The following is a 20347-nucleotide window of genomic DNA, read 5'->3' on the forward strand; positions in this document are numbered from 1 at the left end:
CAGCCTAAAGAAATCTGGAAAATTAAGTTAAAAAAAAATAAACACTGCAGGGGCCATTGGACAAGGGATAGAGTAGCCTGAAACCTTGAGTTGAGATCTAACAAATGTAAAACCTACCTCGACCCCCTAAAACACTTGACTTACCTGATCCTCCTCATCCTGAGCTGAACAAAATGCTAAATAATGCTGCTTCATGGAATAAGGTTAGACAAAAGCTGTGACAGCCTCATGTTTCACGCATAGCAGTTAGATACACAAGGTGGTCAAGCAGACTAGAAACTGGCAGGGTTCAGATTTTTGTACCTCCATCAGTATTCAATAAAGCAAAAAATTACAAATAAAAATAAAAAAATACTATTTTGTTAAAAAAGATGAATCTACAATCTCACCTTCCATAATCCCCCGACTGCAATCACTTTAAATCTAGCCCTAAATAGCCTCGACCTGCACAAATACCCCAATTTATATATATTCTGAAGGTACCAAGCCGATGCATCGCTCCAATACAGCTAACTGCAGGAATGTTTTAAGAGGCCGGGGCTGTAACTAAAGCAAAATATAATTGTGGCTGCAAAAAAAAAAAAAAATCATATCACTTTCTACAGGTTACAGCATCTAGTTGACGTCTAAAAAAAGGAAAAGGGAAAAAAAAACATAGAGTGCCTATTAAATACGCTTGAAAAGAGGTTTTCCTCTTTTGACTGGAGGTGCCATTTAAATTTATTGCAAGGCTAAATTATATTTGGGTTTTGATTTTTTTTTATGGCCAAGCACATGAACGCTCGTGACTTCCTGCTTATTTTCATAACACGCAGTACTCCATCATTAAGTTGTCTTGCCAAACACAATACTGGGGAAGGATCAAGACATCACAGGAAAATCAGCATTATTAGGCCTGCAAAGAATGCTAACATTGCACCTAAGAAGCGGAGTGGTTTACCTCTGTTTTTAAATAGACCCCCCTGAGGTTCTCATGTCCTAGCACCCTTCATTAGCGGTCGCAGCGGCCCACACTCTGGGCATCATTAACAGGCCCTGCAATAACTGACAGAGAAAGGCAATTCTTCATCGTCGTATCTTACCAGAGCACCTTTCAAAACATGAACATGTGATGCCGAAGCCAGTTCTGTAATCCTAGCAGGCAGCAGGCTGTCTCAGGCTGCACACAGAAGGCACAGAGGTGTTTTTTTTTTTGTTTTTTTTTTTTGCTGATGCTTATTATAGGCATTCTTAAAACATACTACAAACTGTGGTGAATAAGGATTTGCTAAATACTTAAAATAAGAAAGAAAAGGATTTGGATTCTTATGATCTAGGCTGCCCTCTATTGAAAAGAGATGGGTGAAACATTTACAGTTTAGAGTTCAGCAAATCCTCCGTTACGGAGATATGCTTTACCAATCCAAATATTGCATTAAATACAAATAAAAACTCAGATAGGCTTCATCATAAACGCTGTGACTACAAGAGGTAAATAAAGGGTCAGTATACCCAAAACCCCATAGACTCAGATAGGGCCTTAGTCAAGCTTTTCTGCTCTATGACTTATTCTCACCAGATGTGAATTCAACTCATGCGGTTTGCTGCATTTTGCAAAGCTATTTGTGCAGACAAAAAAAACAAGGGGGGGGTTTACTTAAAACTGGAGAGTGCAAAATCTGGTGCAGCTCTGCACAGTAACCAATCAGCTTCCAGGTTTTTTATTGCCAAAGCTTACTTAACCACTTGCCGACCAGCCGCCGCAGTTTGACTGCGTCAGAATGGCACGGCTTGGCGAAGCGACGTTATGTAACGTCGCTTTTCCCTGTGGCCACTAGGGGCACACGCGCGCCGCTGCTCGCCCCCAAAGCCGATGCGAGTGCCCGCCGGTCGCGATCACCGCCAGGCTCCCGCGATCGCTGCTGATACAACTATGTGTGTAAACACATAGTTTCCGGTTCTCTGAGGGGAGAAGAGACTGATCGTGTGTTCATACAAAGTATGAACAGTGATCTGTCATCTCCCCTAGACAGTCCCCTCCCACCTTCAGTTAGAACACAGAGAGGGAACACAATTAACCCCTTGATCGCCCCCCTAGGGGTTAACGCCTTCCCTGTCAGTGACATTTTTACAGTAATCAGTGCATTTTTATAGCCCTGATCGCTGTATAAATGCCAATGGTCCCAAAAATGTGTCAAAAGTGTCCAATGTGTCCGCCATAATGTCACAGTCCCGATAAAAATCGCAGATCGCCGCCATTACTAGTAAAAAAAAAAAAATTAATAATAAAAATGCCATAAAACTATCCCCTATTTTGTAGACGCTATAACTTTTGCGCAAACCAATCAATATACGCTTATTGCGTTTTTTTTTACCAAAAATATGTAGAAGAATACATATGGGCCTAAGCTGAGGAAAAAAATTGTTTTTGGGGGATATTTATTATAGTAAAAAAAAGTAAAAAATATTGTGTTTTCTTTCAAAAGGAAGGGGGTAAAATCTTCCGGGTAATCGTTTAAACAAGCTGAATTGGCTACCATGCATAGCTGCACCAGATTCTGAGTGCTCCAGTTTTAGTAAATCCTTCCATCAAGGTCTGTCTGGTCTTTCTTTGAAAACACTACTTGCCTGATTGTTTCTAACCTCAATTTTTTTCTAAGTCATGAACTTGGAAAAAAGAAGAAAAAAAGAGAGTTGGTCAGCGACTCAAATATCAATGTCTATGGCATGACAGGTTGTCAGCCACTGATGTCTACATCAGTGACGGCCCGTCCATTAAGGGCGCCGCCCTCTTTATCCACGTCACGCCCAATATGAATAGAGAGAGCTTATGTCATGAATGAATCTATCCACGGCCGCCGCGGTCACCCTCTATTCGTGTGTCCAGCCCCTTTCAGGCCGGCGGGTGCGTGAATTACAGCGGCAGGGGTATTTTTTTTAAGCACCTTATTAGGCTTCATAGGGTGGGCTCGTGGAGCCATGAGCCCACCCAGGTGTTACAACAGCGAATGAATATTCACTATTAAAACACTGATCCTCAATCTGGCCGATCAGAAGCAGGTCTGAGACCTGCTTTCCGATTGGCCAAAAAGAGAAGAGTCCCAATTGGCCGCCAAGAAGGAGGGAGGAAACAGAAGCCACCGCGATGCCCGTGGAGAGCAGGGCAAGGGAAAGCCGTCACCGAGCAAGGGAAGCCGCCGGTGAAACCCACCATAGATGGGGTAAGTGCTCCAGACCCAGTACTGTTTGCCACCCCCCCCCCCCCAAAAAAAAATTACCACCGGCCGCCACTGGTCTACGTATTTCTGAGTTTAGGGATCTTCTAAAATGTCACCTATGTTAAGGGGACCTGCTCATACCGGAGTAATGAGCTGCAGTGCATTCTGAAGCATCATGCTGCCCTTTGAATCCACTGATTGCACACCAGTTCACCAGGGACCTCCCACAACGTAAACCATGCTAACACCTATAGGATACTGCATGCAGTCTCCACTGTACTTTGAGAGTATTAACCCTTAAAGCACTCTACACTTTCAAATGTTTTCATTGTTTTAACTAGGTATCAGTGTAGTTATATTCCCTATGTTGCCTGTTTATCTTGTAATGATGGGCTCACATGTTGTGGCTGCAGTTTGTAGTGCCATGACTGATCAATTCCCTCATGTCCATGTATTCAATCACCTTGCTTGTCCCAATTTGCTAAAGGGATGGGCAACTTCTTGTTCTGGGTCAAGTAGCGTCCAGTGCATGCATCAAAAATTAAGGAATGCTAGTTTAAAGTGGCTGTAAACCCTTACATACAGTATACCCAGTGAAGTGACTGACCTCAGGTGATACACAGAGATTAAACAAATCCACCTATGTACCTGTACCTGTTTATCTGCAGTTTTCTCTTCTCTACATCCATTCAAAGTCCAGAATTTATAAAGCTCATCTGAGCTGCCTGAAAAAAAAAGAAGGTGGTGGAGAGCTGAAATCACAAACTGCAGAGCTCAGTGAGGAGAGCTTTGAGAGCTGATTGGAGGGAAGGGACACACCCCACTTCACACAGGAACAGAGCTGAGGCTGTCAGTCAGCTGGAGATCCCTCCCCTGTCACCTTCATTCTCTTGGTGTCAGGAAAACTTGTCAGAAGTGATTCACGCTGATAGCAGAGGAAAAAAACAGCAGACAGAAATGACACCAAGGGGTTAAATTACTAAAGGCAAATAGATGTGCACTTTTAAAAGTTCAGTTGCCCTCTGCAAGTGCAGTTGCTCCAAAGCTTAGTAAATGAAGTAAGGCTTCACTTTGTAAAGAATACCCAATTATGTGCAAGGAAAAAACAAAAAAAAACAGCATTTTTGTTTGCCCATGATTGGATGATCGAAGTCAGCAGAGCTTCTGCTCATTGACTAAGCTCTGGAGCAACCGCACTTGCAGAGTGCAACAGCACAGTATTTTTTCCTTTAGTAAATCAACCCCTTAGTGCTCCCAATTGAGACAAGTACACACTATAGAGGGATATGCTTTATTCATATTTCATGTTTGAGGTTTACAACCATTTTAATAAAACAGTTAACTAATTTGCAGTTACCAGTCTCTGTTAACTGCTCCGCCTGTTTATGTCTGTGTCAGATCTAATTACTGTTTAGCTTCCACCTGCATAAACAGTAGACTGAGAGATCCAGGTATTGTGGGATATGTCGTTTTTTCACATGTCAGTTCTCAGACTACAGACAGAGGTCACACATTAACCTATGCACTGCCATGCCACATGCCTCATGTCTGAACACAAACTGACAGCGGCATGTGAAGATTTATTCTAGTATAGGCTGTGTGTACAGGGCAACAAATGACACCAAGAAACTACATGATCAATGCACATCTTATGCTGGTGAAAAACACAAGGTAAAGATAGGAAGGTTTATAATTTCTTTAAAAACACGCATTTTCTCATGCATTTTGAAACTTTTTAGAAGAGTAAATTACATACAAATGTTTGGAGATTATCTATCTATCTATCTATCTATCTATCTATCTATCTATCTATCTATCTATCTATCTATCTATCTATCTCTCTATCTATGGGGAGTATGAGTAACCAATGTATTTGGTATGTCCCAGTTTTTGTAAGTCAGGGTCATTGAGTTGTGGTTCCCTGCATTAGGGGGTCTTTGGTATGTCCCAGCTATTACAAAAGCTTATATTAATAAATCAGACAATGCAAAAACATTCTGGCAAGTTAACCTCCTTCCTCCCAACTGTGGTAGAACACTAGATTGTGAGCTCCTTAGGGGGGAAAGGCAGATCTATATATTTACTAAAGCACTGTTTATATGTGGGTAATATTCAAACACAACATGCTCTGCTCTTTGCTTTACTGGGTGGGCACTGTATAGGTACCTTAAAGTTATGCATTCCCCCAGGAAGGAGGTAAAGTCTTCCGGGGCTGAAACGGTTAAAGCGACGCCGTGCCGTATACTAAAAAATGGCCTCGTCCTTAAGGGGGCAAATCCTTCCGGGGCTGAAGTGGTTAAACTCTTGAAGACTGCATTCCAAGTAGGACATTCAGCATTTGAGTACTTCTATCAAGGTATACTGTTATAGATATATGTGTGCTTAATAAACAGGGACAAGGCATAAAACGCACGCCACAATAAATATGAAACACAGCAGCCAAATTTATTCTTTGAAAAAGCAAAGCACAGCTAACAATCACCATTTTTAGTAACCTAATACCCTTGTCGTATGTAATTTTATTATTACTGGCATGAAAACACAGAAAACTACAAAGGAAGTCAGCATACAAAAATAAGAAAACTGTTATTTGTATCTTTTCAACAACTATTTAAGATATAAAAGGCAGTGAAAAATATCTTAACAGACATCACAATGGAGTTTCCTTTAAAAAATGTTGCAATATATTTTTTTTCCTGTGTATTTGTGACAATGACATATGTGAAACATTGTTCTGGAAGCGGAGACATCAAAGATTAGGTGGGAATGCTGGGCATCAAGCTTGGCAGAGGTACAGGATCTCAGTACAAAGCCAGCAGTGACAGGGAGGTGTGTGTATGCGTCTGCTGTGTTTTATTTTGACTTTAGCAGCACGCAAAGCTACCCCGTACCTCTTCTATAAGCCAGATGCTTCTGTGGAGGGGTAGTTGGACCTCGGATTTGCCACGCCCCTCCCTCTCTTTTCCTTACATTTTTTTGGGCATTAAAAATGGAACAAAACAGGACTGAGGATGGGAGCAAACTACAAGCCCGACAGGAGCAGTCTGCTGTATTCATTCTCCTGTAAAAAAATGTAAAAACAAGACCCAGCACACTAGCTGCATCCCTTAGGAGGTATGCAAGCCTTTCTAATATAGCGCTGCCGCTTCTCATGCTGTATTATAATGATATGTCAATCAAATATTTACCATTTTTGCTGAATTTTACTCTAACGTGCAAACCTATAATGCTGTTATGTGTTTTGGCTGCGGTACAACTTGATGTGAAGAACCCAAAAAAAACGTTTTCATGTTTCCTTCACGTTTCCTTCACGTTTTTCTCATGCGACAATAACCAGAGCTTCACGTGATTCCTCTTGCCGCCGCTGTAGTTGCCAATTTTGCCGTCGCTGCAAATCACTCGGTGGCAGGGTATGATAAGTGGCACCTGGGAGAAAACACAAAAATATAGAAAATACATGTGAGAGCGATGTCAGCCATAAACCGTTATATTGTTGTCCAAACTAGAGGTCTCCAAACTTTCTAAACAAAGGGAAGGTTTACTGTCCTTCAGATTTTATGGGGGCTGGATTGTGGCCAGCGGGAGTAAACAATGCCCCATCATTGGTTTTAGTGGAAGGAATAGTGCCCTATTGATATCGGTGGGAGGAATAGAACCCCGTCCCTGGTGTCAGTGGGAGGAATAGTGCTCCATCCTTAATGTCAGTGGGAGGAATAGAACCCCGTCCCTGGTGTCAGTGGGAGGAATAGTGCTCGATCCTTGGTGTCAGTGGGAGGAATAGTGCTCCATCCTTGGTGTCAGTGGGAGGAATAGCACTCCATCCTTGGTGTCAGTGGGAGGAATAGCTCTCCATCCTTGGTGTCAGTGGGAGGAATAGCGCTCCATCCTTGGTGTCAGTGGGAGGAATAGCGCTCCATCCTTGTGTGACAGACCTAGCCGGGATAGAGGCTTTTGGAGGTGCCTCTTGCCTACCGATTATGGGCCCTGGCATTTGGGGGAGTGGTGCTCTTTGTGAGCTGTATGTCTGGGGACCCTTGAGGTGGTGTTACTTTAGATTCAGGTCCATGTCCCCCGAGACACACAGACTCTGGGGACCCTGGATATGCCATATTAGAAATAGTGACTGATTCATACTGTTGGGACACATACTGTAAGGATGTCATCAACTCCAGCCACCTGTCTGTTGCCTGCTATAATGTAAATTAGTTTAGTATGACTTGTCACAGTTTCTAAGAGTCTTTCACTCATTGTGCTAATTAACCCTGCAATTGTATGAAGGAGTTCTGTGTTGAGATGTATGATAATGTGTATTGTATAGTCGGTGAAGTCTGTCCTAAAGGTCATGTCTCTGAGTCACCTAGGCTGTCTAAAGGATTAGTTAATGAGCTCATGTAAATTAGGTTTCTGGTCACAGGTGTATTTTCAGAGTAATATGAGCAGGAGGTATACACCTCCTATTTTTACTGTTTATAAGACCTGTATGCCTTTCACTAGAAATTAATTCCTGCTTGACCCTCAATACAGAGCCTTGTCTCGTACTCGGGGGATAATTATTCGTATGGGTTTCTTGTTTGACTGATTGGAGTGTTCGGTAGCTGCCTTTGTGTTTGGAAATGGAATGTCTTAAACAGCTTTAACCCCTTTCATACTTGGGTGTTGTTACACCTTGGTGTCAGTGGGAGGAAGAGCGCTCCATCCTTGGTGTCAGTGGAAGGAATAGCGCTCCATCCTTGGGGTCAGTGGAAGGAATAGCGCTCCATTCTTGGTGTCAGTGGAAGGAATAGCGCTCCATCCTTGGTGTCAGTGGGAGGAATAGCGCTCCATCCCTGGTGTCAGTGGGAGGAATGGTGCCCCATACTTGGTGTCAGTGAGAGGAATAGCGCTCCACTCTTGGAGTCAGTGGAAGGAATAGCGCTCCATTCTTGGTGTCAGTAGAAGGAATAGTGCTCCATCCTTGGTGTCAGTGAAAGGAATAATACTCCATCCTTGGTGTCAGTGGAAAGAATAGCACTCCATCCTTGGTGTCAGTGGGAGGAATAGCGCTCCACCCTTGGTGTCAGTGGATGCAATAGTGCTCCATCCTTGGTATCAGTGGGAGGAATAGTGCTGAATCCTTGGTGTCAGTGGGAGGAATAGCGCTCCACCCTTGGTATCAGTGGGAGGTATAGCGCTCCATCCTCTGTGTCAGTGGGAGGAATAGTGGCCTATCCTTGGTGTCAGTGGAAAGAATAGCACTCCACCCTTGGTGTCAGTGGAAGGAATAGTGCTCCATCCTTGGTGTCAGTGGGAGGAATAGCGCTCCATCCTTGGTGTCAGTGGGAGGAATAGTACCCCATCCTTGATGTCAGTGGGAGGAATAGTGCCCCATCCTTGGTGTCAGTTGTGGATGAAATTTTGCCCCAAGGGCCGGATAGAGGCAAGCAAAGGGCCACATCTGGCCCCAGGGCCGCAGTTTGGAGACCACTGGTCTAAACTGAGCAGACTGGACCGTATGAGCAGAAAATGTGAAGCAATAGTCCCTTTTTTTAAGGTCGAGGAAACCATGCACAGCTCTCCCATAACCCAAACATAGGTATCAAGTGCACAGACTAGCCAAAGCTTGCAAAAGATATTTGAAAATTCAAACTGGTCCTTGTGCTAATGGTTGTACAGGCACAGTAAAGCTATAAAATATAATGTAACATTCATGTAGAAATACATACTTGTTTACAATTTCAGTTCTGAAGTATTCATTATTCCATTCAGTCAATTTTGTGATTCAGCACATCAGCCACACTACACAGCCAGGCACGTGACAACATTAGTACAGCACAGACTGCAGGTGCATCTAATAATAAAGGAAATAGTTCATTTGGGCCAGCTTGGCTCAAACAAACTATTTAAAGTAGAACTATAAGCAAAACTTCTTTTCATTTTGAATACAGTAAGGGAGGCCATATGTGTCCCATTGCGGCGATTTCCTAACACTTCCTGTCCCATAGCCAAACAGGAAGTGAGAGGAAATCCCTGCAAATAAAGGGAATTTCTTAGGGACCTCCAGGTCACCCCAACTAGTGCCCTCATTGGAAAATTTCTCCTCTATTACTTTCCTGGGGACAACACAAAACTTTCAATGATAATAGTAAACAGGACAAATCGAGAGGGGGAATCTCCTTAATGGGGGCAGAGACAGCAATAAAACATAACAGGTATTCTAATCCCCTCCAATCTATCCAAAACAAAAACAAAAAAGTTTTGCCTTTATTATACTTTAAAGTCCAAAGCAATGAAAATAGTACTGGTCTACTGCTACCCCGAACCTGTGTCAGTCAGATCAACATGTGAACAGGCTGGTGCAAAACAGGATCAGCTTGTCATGCTCTAGTAGACTTCATCAAAATGGTGACTGTCCACACACAGACACTGACTTCCTCCTATTGCATAAATGTGAATGAGATGGGTAAAAGATGGCTTCGGGTCCTGTTCACCTGTAGAGAACTTCTCAGATGCATTTCACCCCTTTCTGAAAAGGACAAAACGCATTTAGGGCATTCTCTACAGGTGGAGAGAACAGGAGCCCAAGCCATCTTTTACCCATCACATTCATATTTATGCAACAGGAAGTCAGTGTACACAGTCACCATTTTGTTGAGAACTATTAACACAAAACCTGGAGTTAGGCTTTCAGCTTTGAAAATGAAAGCTAGAAGAGGATTGGTTGCCATGCACAGCTGCTCCAGATTCTGAATTGGTAAATCTTAGCAAGTTCCCCCTCACTGAAGGGCCCATGTAAATGAAGTGCATGAAAATGCATGTTAACCTCACATTGGTATATGTTAAACATGCAATAATACACTTACATGGGTGTGAACAGGTCCTTTACCTATATCCTGCTCATCACCCAAAATATATGAGCAGCAAAGTGATGCAGTAAAAAGAGGTGCTTTTCCTGAATAAGTGTGAATTGCAAGAATAGCTGAACTACTACTTTTACTTTGGACACAAACCATGCTTACTAGTGTTCTTATTTATGTGTTACTTGGAATATGATAATCTAATAACAATGCACAGTAGATTACAATGGCATAATGCATTTTAAGATGTTTGTTTATTCAATGCTCATTTATGGTGATTTGAATTATAACAAAATGTGTCCTTTCTGGGTCAGGAACCCAACTAAGACCTCATAAATTATATCTGAGATTTCCCAATTGGCAGATTTGCAATAAATTGTTGAAGTCCAAGAACAACTAATAAAATCTGACTCTTCCAAAGTTCAAGACTAATCCTAGACTGATTTTCAGTTGCACCGCCCCATACAATCCAAGTTTACTTCCCATTGATGATCACACATTGCTAAAACTATCCCTCTTTTGTCAGCTGTGGGCTCCGTATTAAATCGTGCAATGCTGCAACTGTGTACCTTCAACTGTGGATAATGATAACATGACGTGGCAATATCTAACACAGGGGTAGGCAACCTTTTGAGCGCAATGTGCCGAAAAATATTTTCAAAGACATGGAGAGTGATGATTTTATAACAAAAAAAAATGTCAACTTCACAATCTCATTCACGGAAATCATTTTTTACAAAGTAAATGCTGTAAACTACTTGAGTAGTAGTGAGAAATTACCATCCTGCACTCACGCCTCAGATCAGCCCCAATTCATGCAACTTCACACCTCAGATCACTGCCCCCCCTGCAAATCTGTTTCAACACTGTAACCCCACTGCTCAACTGCCCCATCAATGTACCTCCCCGTACATCTGCTCCACCGATGTATCCCCATGCTCTTCTGTCTCACTACTGAATCACCTTCTCATCTGTCCTAACACTGAACCCATCTGCTCATCTGCCCCATCACTGTACCTCCTGGACATCTGTCTCACCACTGTTCCCCCTGCTCTTCTGCCTCACCTCTGTTCCCCCTGCTCATCTGTCCCACCAATACACCCTCTTTCACATCTGCCCCACTGCTCTACCCCCCTGCTTTTCTGTCCCACCACTGAACCCCCTTCTTATCTACCCCAACACTGAACCCCCCTGCTCATCTGCCCTATCACTGTAGCCCCCTGCTCTTCTGTCCCACCGCTGAAGCCTCTTCTCATCTTTTCCACCACTGTAACTCCGTGAACATCTGCCCCACCGCTGTACCTGCTCTTCTGTCCCACCTCTGAACCCCTTCTGCTCATTTTCCCCGCCACTGTACCCTCCTGCTCCTCTGCCTCACCGATGTACCCTTTTCTCATCTATGATATGCGTGATATGCAGAGTGGTGAAAGGAAGCAGAGATGACACATCTACCTGTCCTGGCACACTCATCCTGCTGATCCAACTCTCGCATCCAGCCCACGTGCTTGTATGTGATGTATGTGATGTATGAGATGTATGTGATTTATGTGATGTCACATACAAGCATCTGGAATGGATGCGCAATGATGAGCTCAGGTCAGAGGCATTTTCTGAAAGCAGTGGACCTGTGTGCAGGATCATATGTTGGGCCCCCGCAGCTGAGAAAAAATGCAGCGCTCTGCGCCGCAGCAAAGGTTGGGTGTGGTTTTCATTGCGCTGAATACTGGCTGTGGCTTAAAAGGGACACAGAGTGCAGAGGGGTTCAGTAGCAAGTGACGCAGAGGTTCAGGATTAATTTCAACAAAGTTGCCAGAAGCTCAACAGTAATTCAATAAACTGTCACCTGATTGGGGTTTTCTCAATCACAGTGTAATCCCGTCTTTCTGAGATGGCAACCAAGCGAGTCATCTTCCTCCAGATGGTGGACGGGGCTAGCAGGACTGTGATTGGCTTTAGCAGTGGGCGATGACAGTCCTCCTCCTCCTCATGGAAACAGGGACTGCCCCCCCCCCCCAGCAGAACTGCACCCAGTCTCTTCCCCACCACAAAAGCTGACTATCGCAGCTACAGCAAAGTTATAGAACCAAACAATGTTTTCTATCTTTTACAATATGTGGGGGCACAGTGCCTCCTCACCCGGTGCAGGTGCGGCATGGGGGACTCTGAAACTGGAATGCATTAGTGTCTCACTGACACTTCCCTGTGCTGCTCTGCTGATGGGGAGGAAGTTGAGTGCCGGCAAAAGAGGCGTCGAGTGCCGACAAAAGAGGCTTTGAGTGTCGGGGGTTGCCAAGTCATTGGCTGCAGTTTTTGTGAGAATGATCGGAATTCAAGATCAACTTCAAGTAATTTTTGGTTTCACTACAGGAAAGGAAAACCCATATACGGCCTTGTGGTGAAAAGCAAAAGTACACCACTACTTAGATCCACAACTGATGAAGAACGCAGTACTGTGGCATGCATTTATGATGCTCTGAATTTAAGCTAATGAATACTATGTGTTAACCCAATTATTTTCACAACATAAGTGATGAGTTACCTGCAGCATATGGTACAACCAACGTGATTCACTAACTAAATTCTCTTCTGTAAATGCGTTTGATGATGTGGTATAGAAGTTCTATGCACCCAGTTAGACCCCTGAGAGCAGCCAAGGCTCCGATGAATGTAGACAGGGCTTACAATAATCAGCTGCATCACATAACTTGATTAACCCCTTCATTAGGTATGTACCACGCACTCCCCAAACAGTTACACTGAACACGACGAGAACATCATAAATCAAATAGTGCAACACAGAGGCAGCAAACCCCCATGGGGTTCAGCAGCAATTCATGGGACAACACGGTACACAGTAATGATAACTCAAAACTATTTTATCTGATATCATTTGTTACTAGTAGGAATTTGCTTAAAGGGGAAAGCCAACTGATACCATGCTAGGTTAAAACAACAAAAAAGTGCCAAAACTGCCCACTTGGTAATGTGCACAGAGGGGTTAATTTACTAAAGGCAAATAGACGGTGTACGTTGCAAAGTGCAGTTGCTCCAGAGCTTAGTAACTCAGCAGATGCTCTGTTGACTTCCATCATCCAATCATGTGCAAGCAAAGTTTTTTTTCTTATTTCCCTTGCACGTGATTGGGTACTCTTTGCAAAGTGAAGCTTTGCCTCATTTATTAAGCTCTGGAGCAGCTGCACTTGCACAGTCTATTGTCTTTAGTAAATCAACCACAGAACATCAAGGAAATGGACAGTGAAGCAATATAAGCAACCAAAGAGACACCTTCGATAATCTTTTCAAGCACACTAGATGCGGTCACTGTTCACTGTTCTGGTTTCTTTGATTTGTCAGTCCAAGTTTGTTGCTTTGGGTGGTGCTGATGGGGCAAGAATGGGCTGAAACTTCCCTCTTTTGGAGAGGTTTTGGGGTTGATTTACTAAAGGCAATCATGAGCAAGGGAAAAAAAACAAAAAAACTGTATGTTTTGTTCGCACATGCTTGGATGAAGTTAGTAGAACTTTTATGTATAATACACTAAATAAAAGTTATATGTGGAGGGGTTTATAATTGTGATGAATGCTAATTTTTTTATAGGCACTGATTTTGCTGAATTGTAGCTCATGTGAGCAGGGGACGAACGAAGTGGCAAAGTGAAAATAAATATAGAGTGCATTAGACCAGTGGTCATCAACTCCTGTCCTCAGGGCCCACTAACAGGCCAGGTTTGCAAGATAACTGAAATACATCACAGGTGATATCATTTGCTGCTCAGTGATTGCAGTATTCTAGTCTGCATCTCCCCAAGGTAATACATAAAACCTGGCCTGTTAGTGGGCCCTGAGGACAGGGTTGATGACCACTGCATTAGACAATTTCTCCATTTGTCTTGTTGGTGATAGATTCCCCTTAAACTATAACCAAAATTAACTATGTTGTTTTTATAATGAAACATTAAACATCTCTAAAGCTGAAATTCACGCAGATTTTTTTTAAAAAAACCTTAATTTATACTTTTTCAAAAAACGATTTTTTACATGGAGAAGGTGTGAGACCCTGCATATGTCAATATATCGTTCTTCTCCAATCATCTGCACAACAGCATTCAGACAAGGACATGGAAGGCCAGCACTTTCAGCCAACCAGAGTTCTATTGGTTTCCCCTGTACACAATGTTGACAGGAAGGGGGCCAATCACCATTGTCCAATCACAAGCTGAGGTAGGTCTTAGACTAGGCTAAATGGCTGGACTGTATTGCAGTTTGCAGAGAGGTCCAGGACCTGGCTATTCACAGTAACAGGGTGCTTTAAATCACAGGACTGGCTTGCAGAATTATAAATCCTTTGGCGGGTGTCAGAGTTCACATATTTGTGTAGTTCAGTTGTGCATTAACAGTTTGCCTGAAGCTTTAAGTGAGCCATATTGTACCGGGGTACTTTAACCTTCTCCTCATCAAGGCATTTCCTGATCCAAACACTTATAAATGTCTTAGGAAGGAAAAACAGATTTGACTTCACTTAGCCACATCTGTAGTATAGCTGAGAAAAAAAATAAAAAATCCCAGGCTGAAATAATTCAAGGTCCGCCTATATAGATCGGGCTTTAAAGGCTCAATATGGGAGACCACACCCCTATATGATTACTCAGTGACCCTATGCTATATTTTAGATCTCTGCACTTCCCTGGCAGCGCTCTGCCTCGCGGCGGTTGGTTTTGGTCCCCCTGTGCCCTCCCCCAGACATTGTTGATGGGCGCCCCCTGATGCACCACATTGATGTGAACATTTTACATATAGAGTAACACTATTGCTTTATATATAATATGCTGTGCTATTGATTTTTGTTTATTTTCTTACAGTATATATAGTGCTGCCCTACTATTAGCAGTGTGAGTCCTGAGGAAGCCTTGAAACGGCAAAACATTGACCTGACTACTGGAAATATACAGAATTTCATGTGTACAACCGTAATTTGCTGTATATACAAATTATTGATCATTTCCGGTAGCTATAGCGGGGCATATTACTTTGATTGTGTCAACATCTGGATCTTGCGGAGGCAGCTTATGCACTTTTTTTTAACTATGTATTTAAAAACTTTTTCTGAATAAACTTATGTTTTATGGAATTTATTTGTGTGGTTTCCCATATTGAGCCTGTAGCCTCCCTGGCGGTATGATTATGCGTCTCAAAGCGGTACAATTATTTTGCATAGAAATTTGGCGTTTTATATTGTAGGCCTGTAATTCTTAGCAATAACGCACTTAAGTCTGTCCAAACAAGAGTCTAGTAGATATCCCGGGTATGCTACAGTTTGAAACACAAAATTATAAATTATAATATAATACATAAATATAAATAATTATAAAAAAGAATAATATAATAATAATAAAATTAATTTCCCCACGATTCAGTGTCGCTCAATACTGCAAGTGTTCTAATTTACTATTTCTAGCTGGTCTAAAACCACTTTTGACGTAAATAGACACTTTTTGGTTGCTATGGACAATCTCCAGTTTCCAGGTAGAAAGAACAGTATATCATATAAAACTGCATGCAGGGCATTGGACAAAGTACTAGGGACAAAAGGAAGGTGAAATAATTTCATACAGTAATGTAATCTGTAAGATTACAGTGTACTGTATGTATTATGATTTTCAATTTTTTGAATTTGCTGCCGGGCTCCGCCCCCATGCGTTGCGACGCTCGCAGGGAAGGGAGCCTGGCACAGAGGCATCGGGCAGAGGACAGAGACCAAGGACACAGCGGGGGGACATCGCAGGATCCTGGGGACAAGGTAAGTATACCGCACCAGGATCCTGCAATGCAATCCCAAGTGTGGCTCGGGGTTACCGCTAATGGTGCTGAAATTTAACCCCGAGCCACACTCAGGAAAACCGCCAGGGAGGTTAAAGTCTGATCCATATAGGTGGAGCTTGAATTATTTCAGCCTGCAATCTTTTTTTTCTCTAATAAATGTCTCACCCTGCCATTTTTTGCTGGTCCTTGCTCCTGCTTTCAGTTGCATTGCTAAGGCTGTGATCACTCATCATCTTCCTACTTTACTCAGTTCTTCACACTTGCATTATTTGTCCTTGCAGGTTTGTCACTCAAAAAAAATCTGCCTCCTCCTTCAGACTTATTTTGCTGTCTTTCTTATTTAGTTAATTCTTAAGCTCCTGTATTTGTACTAAATCCACAAAAAGCTGACATTAAGGCTTACAAGTCAATAATATATATCATATCTCAGCTTGTACAACAAAAGACGTTAACAAGGTACACAATAGAGGTCAGAGGGTAGGCAAAATAGGTGTCCACTCTCACCAACTTAAGCAAAAACAACTGTGCCAATGAAAGGCAATAACAGGGGAGAAACATAATATTTAAAGGTAATTAAGCCTAACGAATTTTGTATTATTTGTAATTAATGAGCTGGGAGTTATTCAGCTAACACCAGATGTCAAACAAAGAAACTCTGAGATCAAGTCGCAGGGCTTGTTCGCACCGTGGCTAAATCATATGAGCCTCTATTACACTCAGAGCTGAGCAATGATCAGCCTTGAAAAGGAACTAAAGACAAAGATTTGTAGTTCTATTTACTATACAAACGAAAAAAAAAATTAGCATTTTGACTGTTTGTTTTATTATAATTTTTTAGTATTATTAGTGAGGCATGATCAGCAGTTTAAAAATGGGCCTGAGTAAGGATTTAAAATGTTAGCCCCAAAGCTATAATTTCACTCTTTTTTTTTTTTTTTACCCTATATATTTTTTTTTTTTTAAACACAAACAATAAAAACAGTTACCCAGGATTACTATAAACACAACAAAGAATGGCCTGGTTTATTTAAAATAAGGAGGCAGCAATAGTTCTGCCTAACTTGAGAGAGTGTGTCCCAATTAATTAGCGTTGCTAATAAAATCATGCCAACTAAAATAATATGCATATAAAAATGCATTCTATAGAAAGGACTCTTTTTGGCTTAAACAATATGAATTTAAATATTTTCGGTTAGGTTTGCGCGATTTTATACTGCCATTTTTCTTCAGAAAATAACTGTTTTATCTTGAAACATAAATAAAACCCTTTAAAGCTCTCTATCAACTAAGTAACTGATGTGTTACAAGAGAAGTTGTAAAAAAAGTCTATGTCTTTCTTTTTATGCATCAGGTCGATTTAAAATCCATACTATTTTATTATCTTTCACAAGGTCAATAATTTTACTTTTAGTATCTTCTCAATAAAACCAAAGAAATAAAATAACTGACAAAAAAAAAAGAAAAAAAAAAAACTAGGACTTTTTCCAAATGGTATTAAGTCAGAAACCGAACAGCCAACAGAAAATCCCAACTCTACAACTGATACCTTTTTTCACACTTAAGGCAACCAGTGATTTTGCCCACCCTCCCCTAAATGACACCATCTGGTGCCTGGACCTCCTATGGAATATAACAAAGAATCCAGCGCCGCACCTATGATTCCCTTGTAAAACCTGCAAATTATGACCACCTGTTCAATATTACTAGAGAAATAGGTGAGGCACTAGCAGGATAAATCTTCATAATGTATTTTAAGAGACAGGCGTTCGGTGGTCAAAGGAATCAGCAAAGTTAAAAAATAAAATGTTTATAGAACTGCAAGCAAAAACTTTATATACAATAAATACTATATGTATGTATACATACATAAAGTACATACACACACTGCCTTCATTCAAAAATATTTTTAAATACTAATAACAAATTATAATAAAAAGGAATAAGAAAAGAAGTTGATATCCAAAATGCAACAGTAACACTATAGTCAACAGCATAAAATTTTAGCATCTCTAAAAAAAGTTGCAAAACACCGAACTATGAATGTTTTCTTACAGATCTCATGCTTGCAAATACTATGTACAAAACCCACCTGCAAATATTTGAACCAGAACAAAAATCAGCTTTAATTCAATGAATTTTACATGATAAAGAATACTAAATGTGATACAGGATAAACTATCATTTTTAATTACCAAAAATATCCTTTTACAAACCTCACAGTTTAAAAAAAAATAATAATGGTATAATAGATGTGAGGGTTTTATAACAACAAAAACAATATGTAAAAGCTTGACTAAGTTCAGGTACAAATTTCCAGTTTTGCTTCTCATCTTGACTAATGACTAATTTTTATTCCTTAATGACATGAGTTTGTTACAACAAAAACAATTCTACAGTTATCTCCACATTATACTTTTATTAAAAATGCTAAATAGGAGTATGGAGTTTCCAAAAAAAAAAAAAGTTTTTCTGCATTTACTTAAGGTACTTACATTGGTCAGTTGGGAGTATATCACCCTCCAAGTGGATGATAAGATATGGAGAAATAATAAACCACAAAACGAAAAAAAAGAAAAGAAAATGCAGTGAAAGGATCGGTTACAACATGCCTTGTGTTGTTATAGAATGATCTTCATCCTGCAGCTCAATTTATTTAACCTCATCCGTGCATTTACTTTTTTTTTTCCATTTTTATAAAAAAAAAAAAAAAAGTTAAAGGGTCTAATCACCTAAAAGTGCTGATTCTGATTTAGGGATATGCTGGATGGCTTCTTCTTAATCTTGGGGATTCTAACAGCAAGGCTTCTACACAATGGTTCTACGTCCACCACGCACAGTGACCATAACACTGAGGCTTCACTCAACCTCATAAGGTAACAAAGCTATTTACATCATGAATAATGTAGCAGGAGAACCCAAATCAAGGATGGTCAGGAGTCAGGAACAGCAATTTAGCCTACCAGCATTTAGAGAACAAAGTCTTCCTGCTGGGTAAAGAGTTCTACCTGATGGGATCCTCAAGGCACTGGAGACCATCTACCATCAATATTCAAAGTTTAATTTAACCAAACTCTTGGACACAAGTCACACTATTATTTGGAGAAAAGAACATCTTACCCGCCATGAAGCTCTCTTGTGTGACTCAAAGCTGAGTTCCACCCACACCAGCAAAATACTGTAGCTGCTGACTTTTATTATTAGGACACTTACCTGTCCTGGAATCCAGCAATGTCGGCACCCCAGCCGATCTTTCCATTGGCTCTAGGGTGTTGCTGCTGCCATTGCCTGTGAGGGAGACTGGCAGTGAAGCCTTGTGGCTTCACAGCCAGTTCCCTGCTGTGCATGCGCGAAGTGCACTGCGCTCCCTGAATGGCCCAGCGGCGGGGGAAGGAGGAGGTGCATGATGATGTGGAGGGCCTGCCCACATTCCATAAAAGGGAGTGGCTGCTGCAGGATTGTGAATTAAGGTGTTTCTTTCTTTAAGAACACCAGCCTTCCCCAGACAAAATAAAAACTACACCATATCCTGCGTATGCTGGGGAAGATGGAGAAGGGGAGGGAACAATCAGATTTTATTTTCTTTTGGGCCAGTCTGTAGGTTAAGTGGTCAGGGCAAACCTGTACTGAGAATATTATACAGGCTGGCACTGTTCCCTCTGCTTCTGAAAATGCCATTTGCCTGGATGCTATGCTGATCCATTGGCCAGAATATTTAATGTCTGGATCCATACCTTTGTGTTTTTGGTGCTGTTTTTTTTTTTTTGTCTGATGCATTTTGATTTGCAGTCGATGGTTCCATACATTTAAATGCATGTTGATGTGCAATGTAAAATTCATTGCAACACATGTGGATACATGCTGACATGTGTTTCCATTGATTTTAATAATCAATATATCTTAAATAAAAAGACACAAAAATGCCAAGGTGTACAAATATACAATTCACAAGAGAAATTCCTGTGCATAAACAGTGCTTGCTTCTGAAAACATCATGTTGATGACGAAACGCGCCAAGTTGGAATGCACAGTGCGCAATATTGAGTATAGGTGGAATGCACGCTGATGCCGAGCGGACTCTTGCTTCCACCACACAGTGCGGATGCCTGCATTGTTGGAATTTTAACATTTTTGCAACATTTTTGTATGTTAGCCTATTACGGAGGTTTTAATAAATAACCACATACATTTTTACGCTATGAGAAGTTTTGCTCTTCTTTTTTACTTCCACTGAATCCTACCCCTGGAACCACTGTGAAGCGAGGATAATGGAGATCGATCGGAGGCTTCATCCTGGTCACGGCGACCATCATAAGCGATATTTGACTCTTTTGTCATAAGGCAATTTGGGTCAACAGCATCTGGTGAGTGGGGACCTTCACTTCATTTTTCCATATGACGATTGGGTTTATGCATAGTGATTTCCATTCACTGCGAACTTCACAGGGTGTACTGTACAAACCTGTACACTAAGAGAATTCATACATCGGATGTCACTCGC

General features: G+C 41.4%; 1 protein-coding gene across 6 annotated transcripts in view; it reads right to left on the minus strand.

Annotated features, from left to right (window-relative positions):
- Positions 1-5621: 5621 nt before the first annotated feature.
- MGMT (O-6-methylguanine-DNA methyltransferase) overlaps positions 5622-20347 on the minus strand; it is a 728754-nt gene continuing 714028 nt past the window's right edge. For all 6 annotated transcript variants that reach the window (XM_073595727.1, XM_073595728.1, XM_073595731.1 and 3 more), the window contains one exon: positions 5622-6623. In XM_073595727.1, the coding sequence (XP_073451828.1) occupies positions 6495-6623 (129 nt within the window). In that variant the 3' untranslated portion in view covers positions 5622-6494. The remainder of the gene's footprint in view (positions 6624-20347) is intronic.

This window comes from Aquarana catesbeiana, linkage group LG08 (assembly GCF_042186555.1).
Source record: "Aquarana catesbeiana isolate 2022-GZ linkage group LG08, ASM4218655v1, whole genome shotgun sequence".
NCBI lineage: Eukaryota > Metazoa > Chordata > Amphibia > Anura > Ranidae > Aquarana > Aquarana catesbeiana.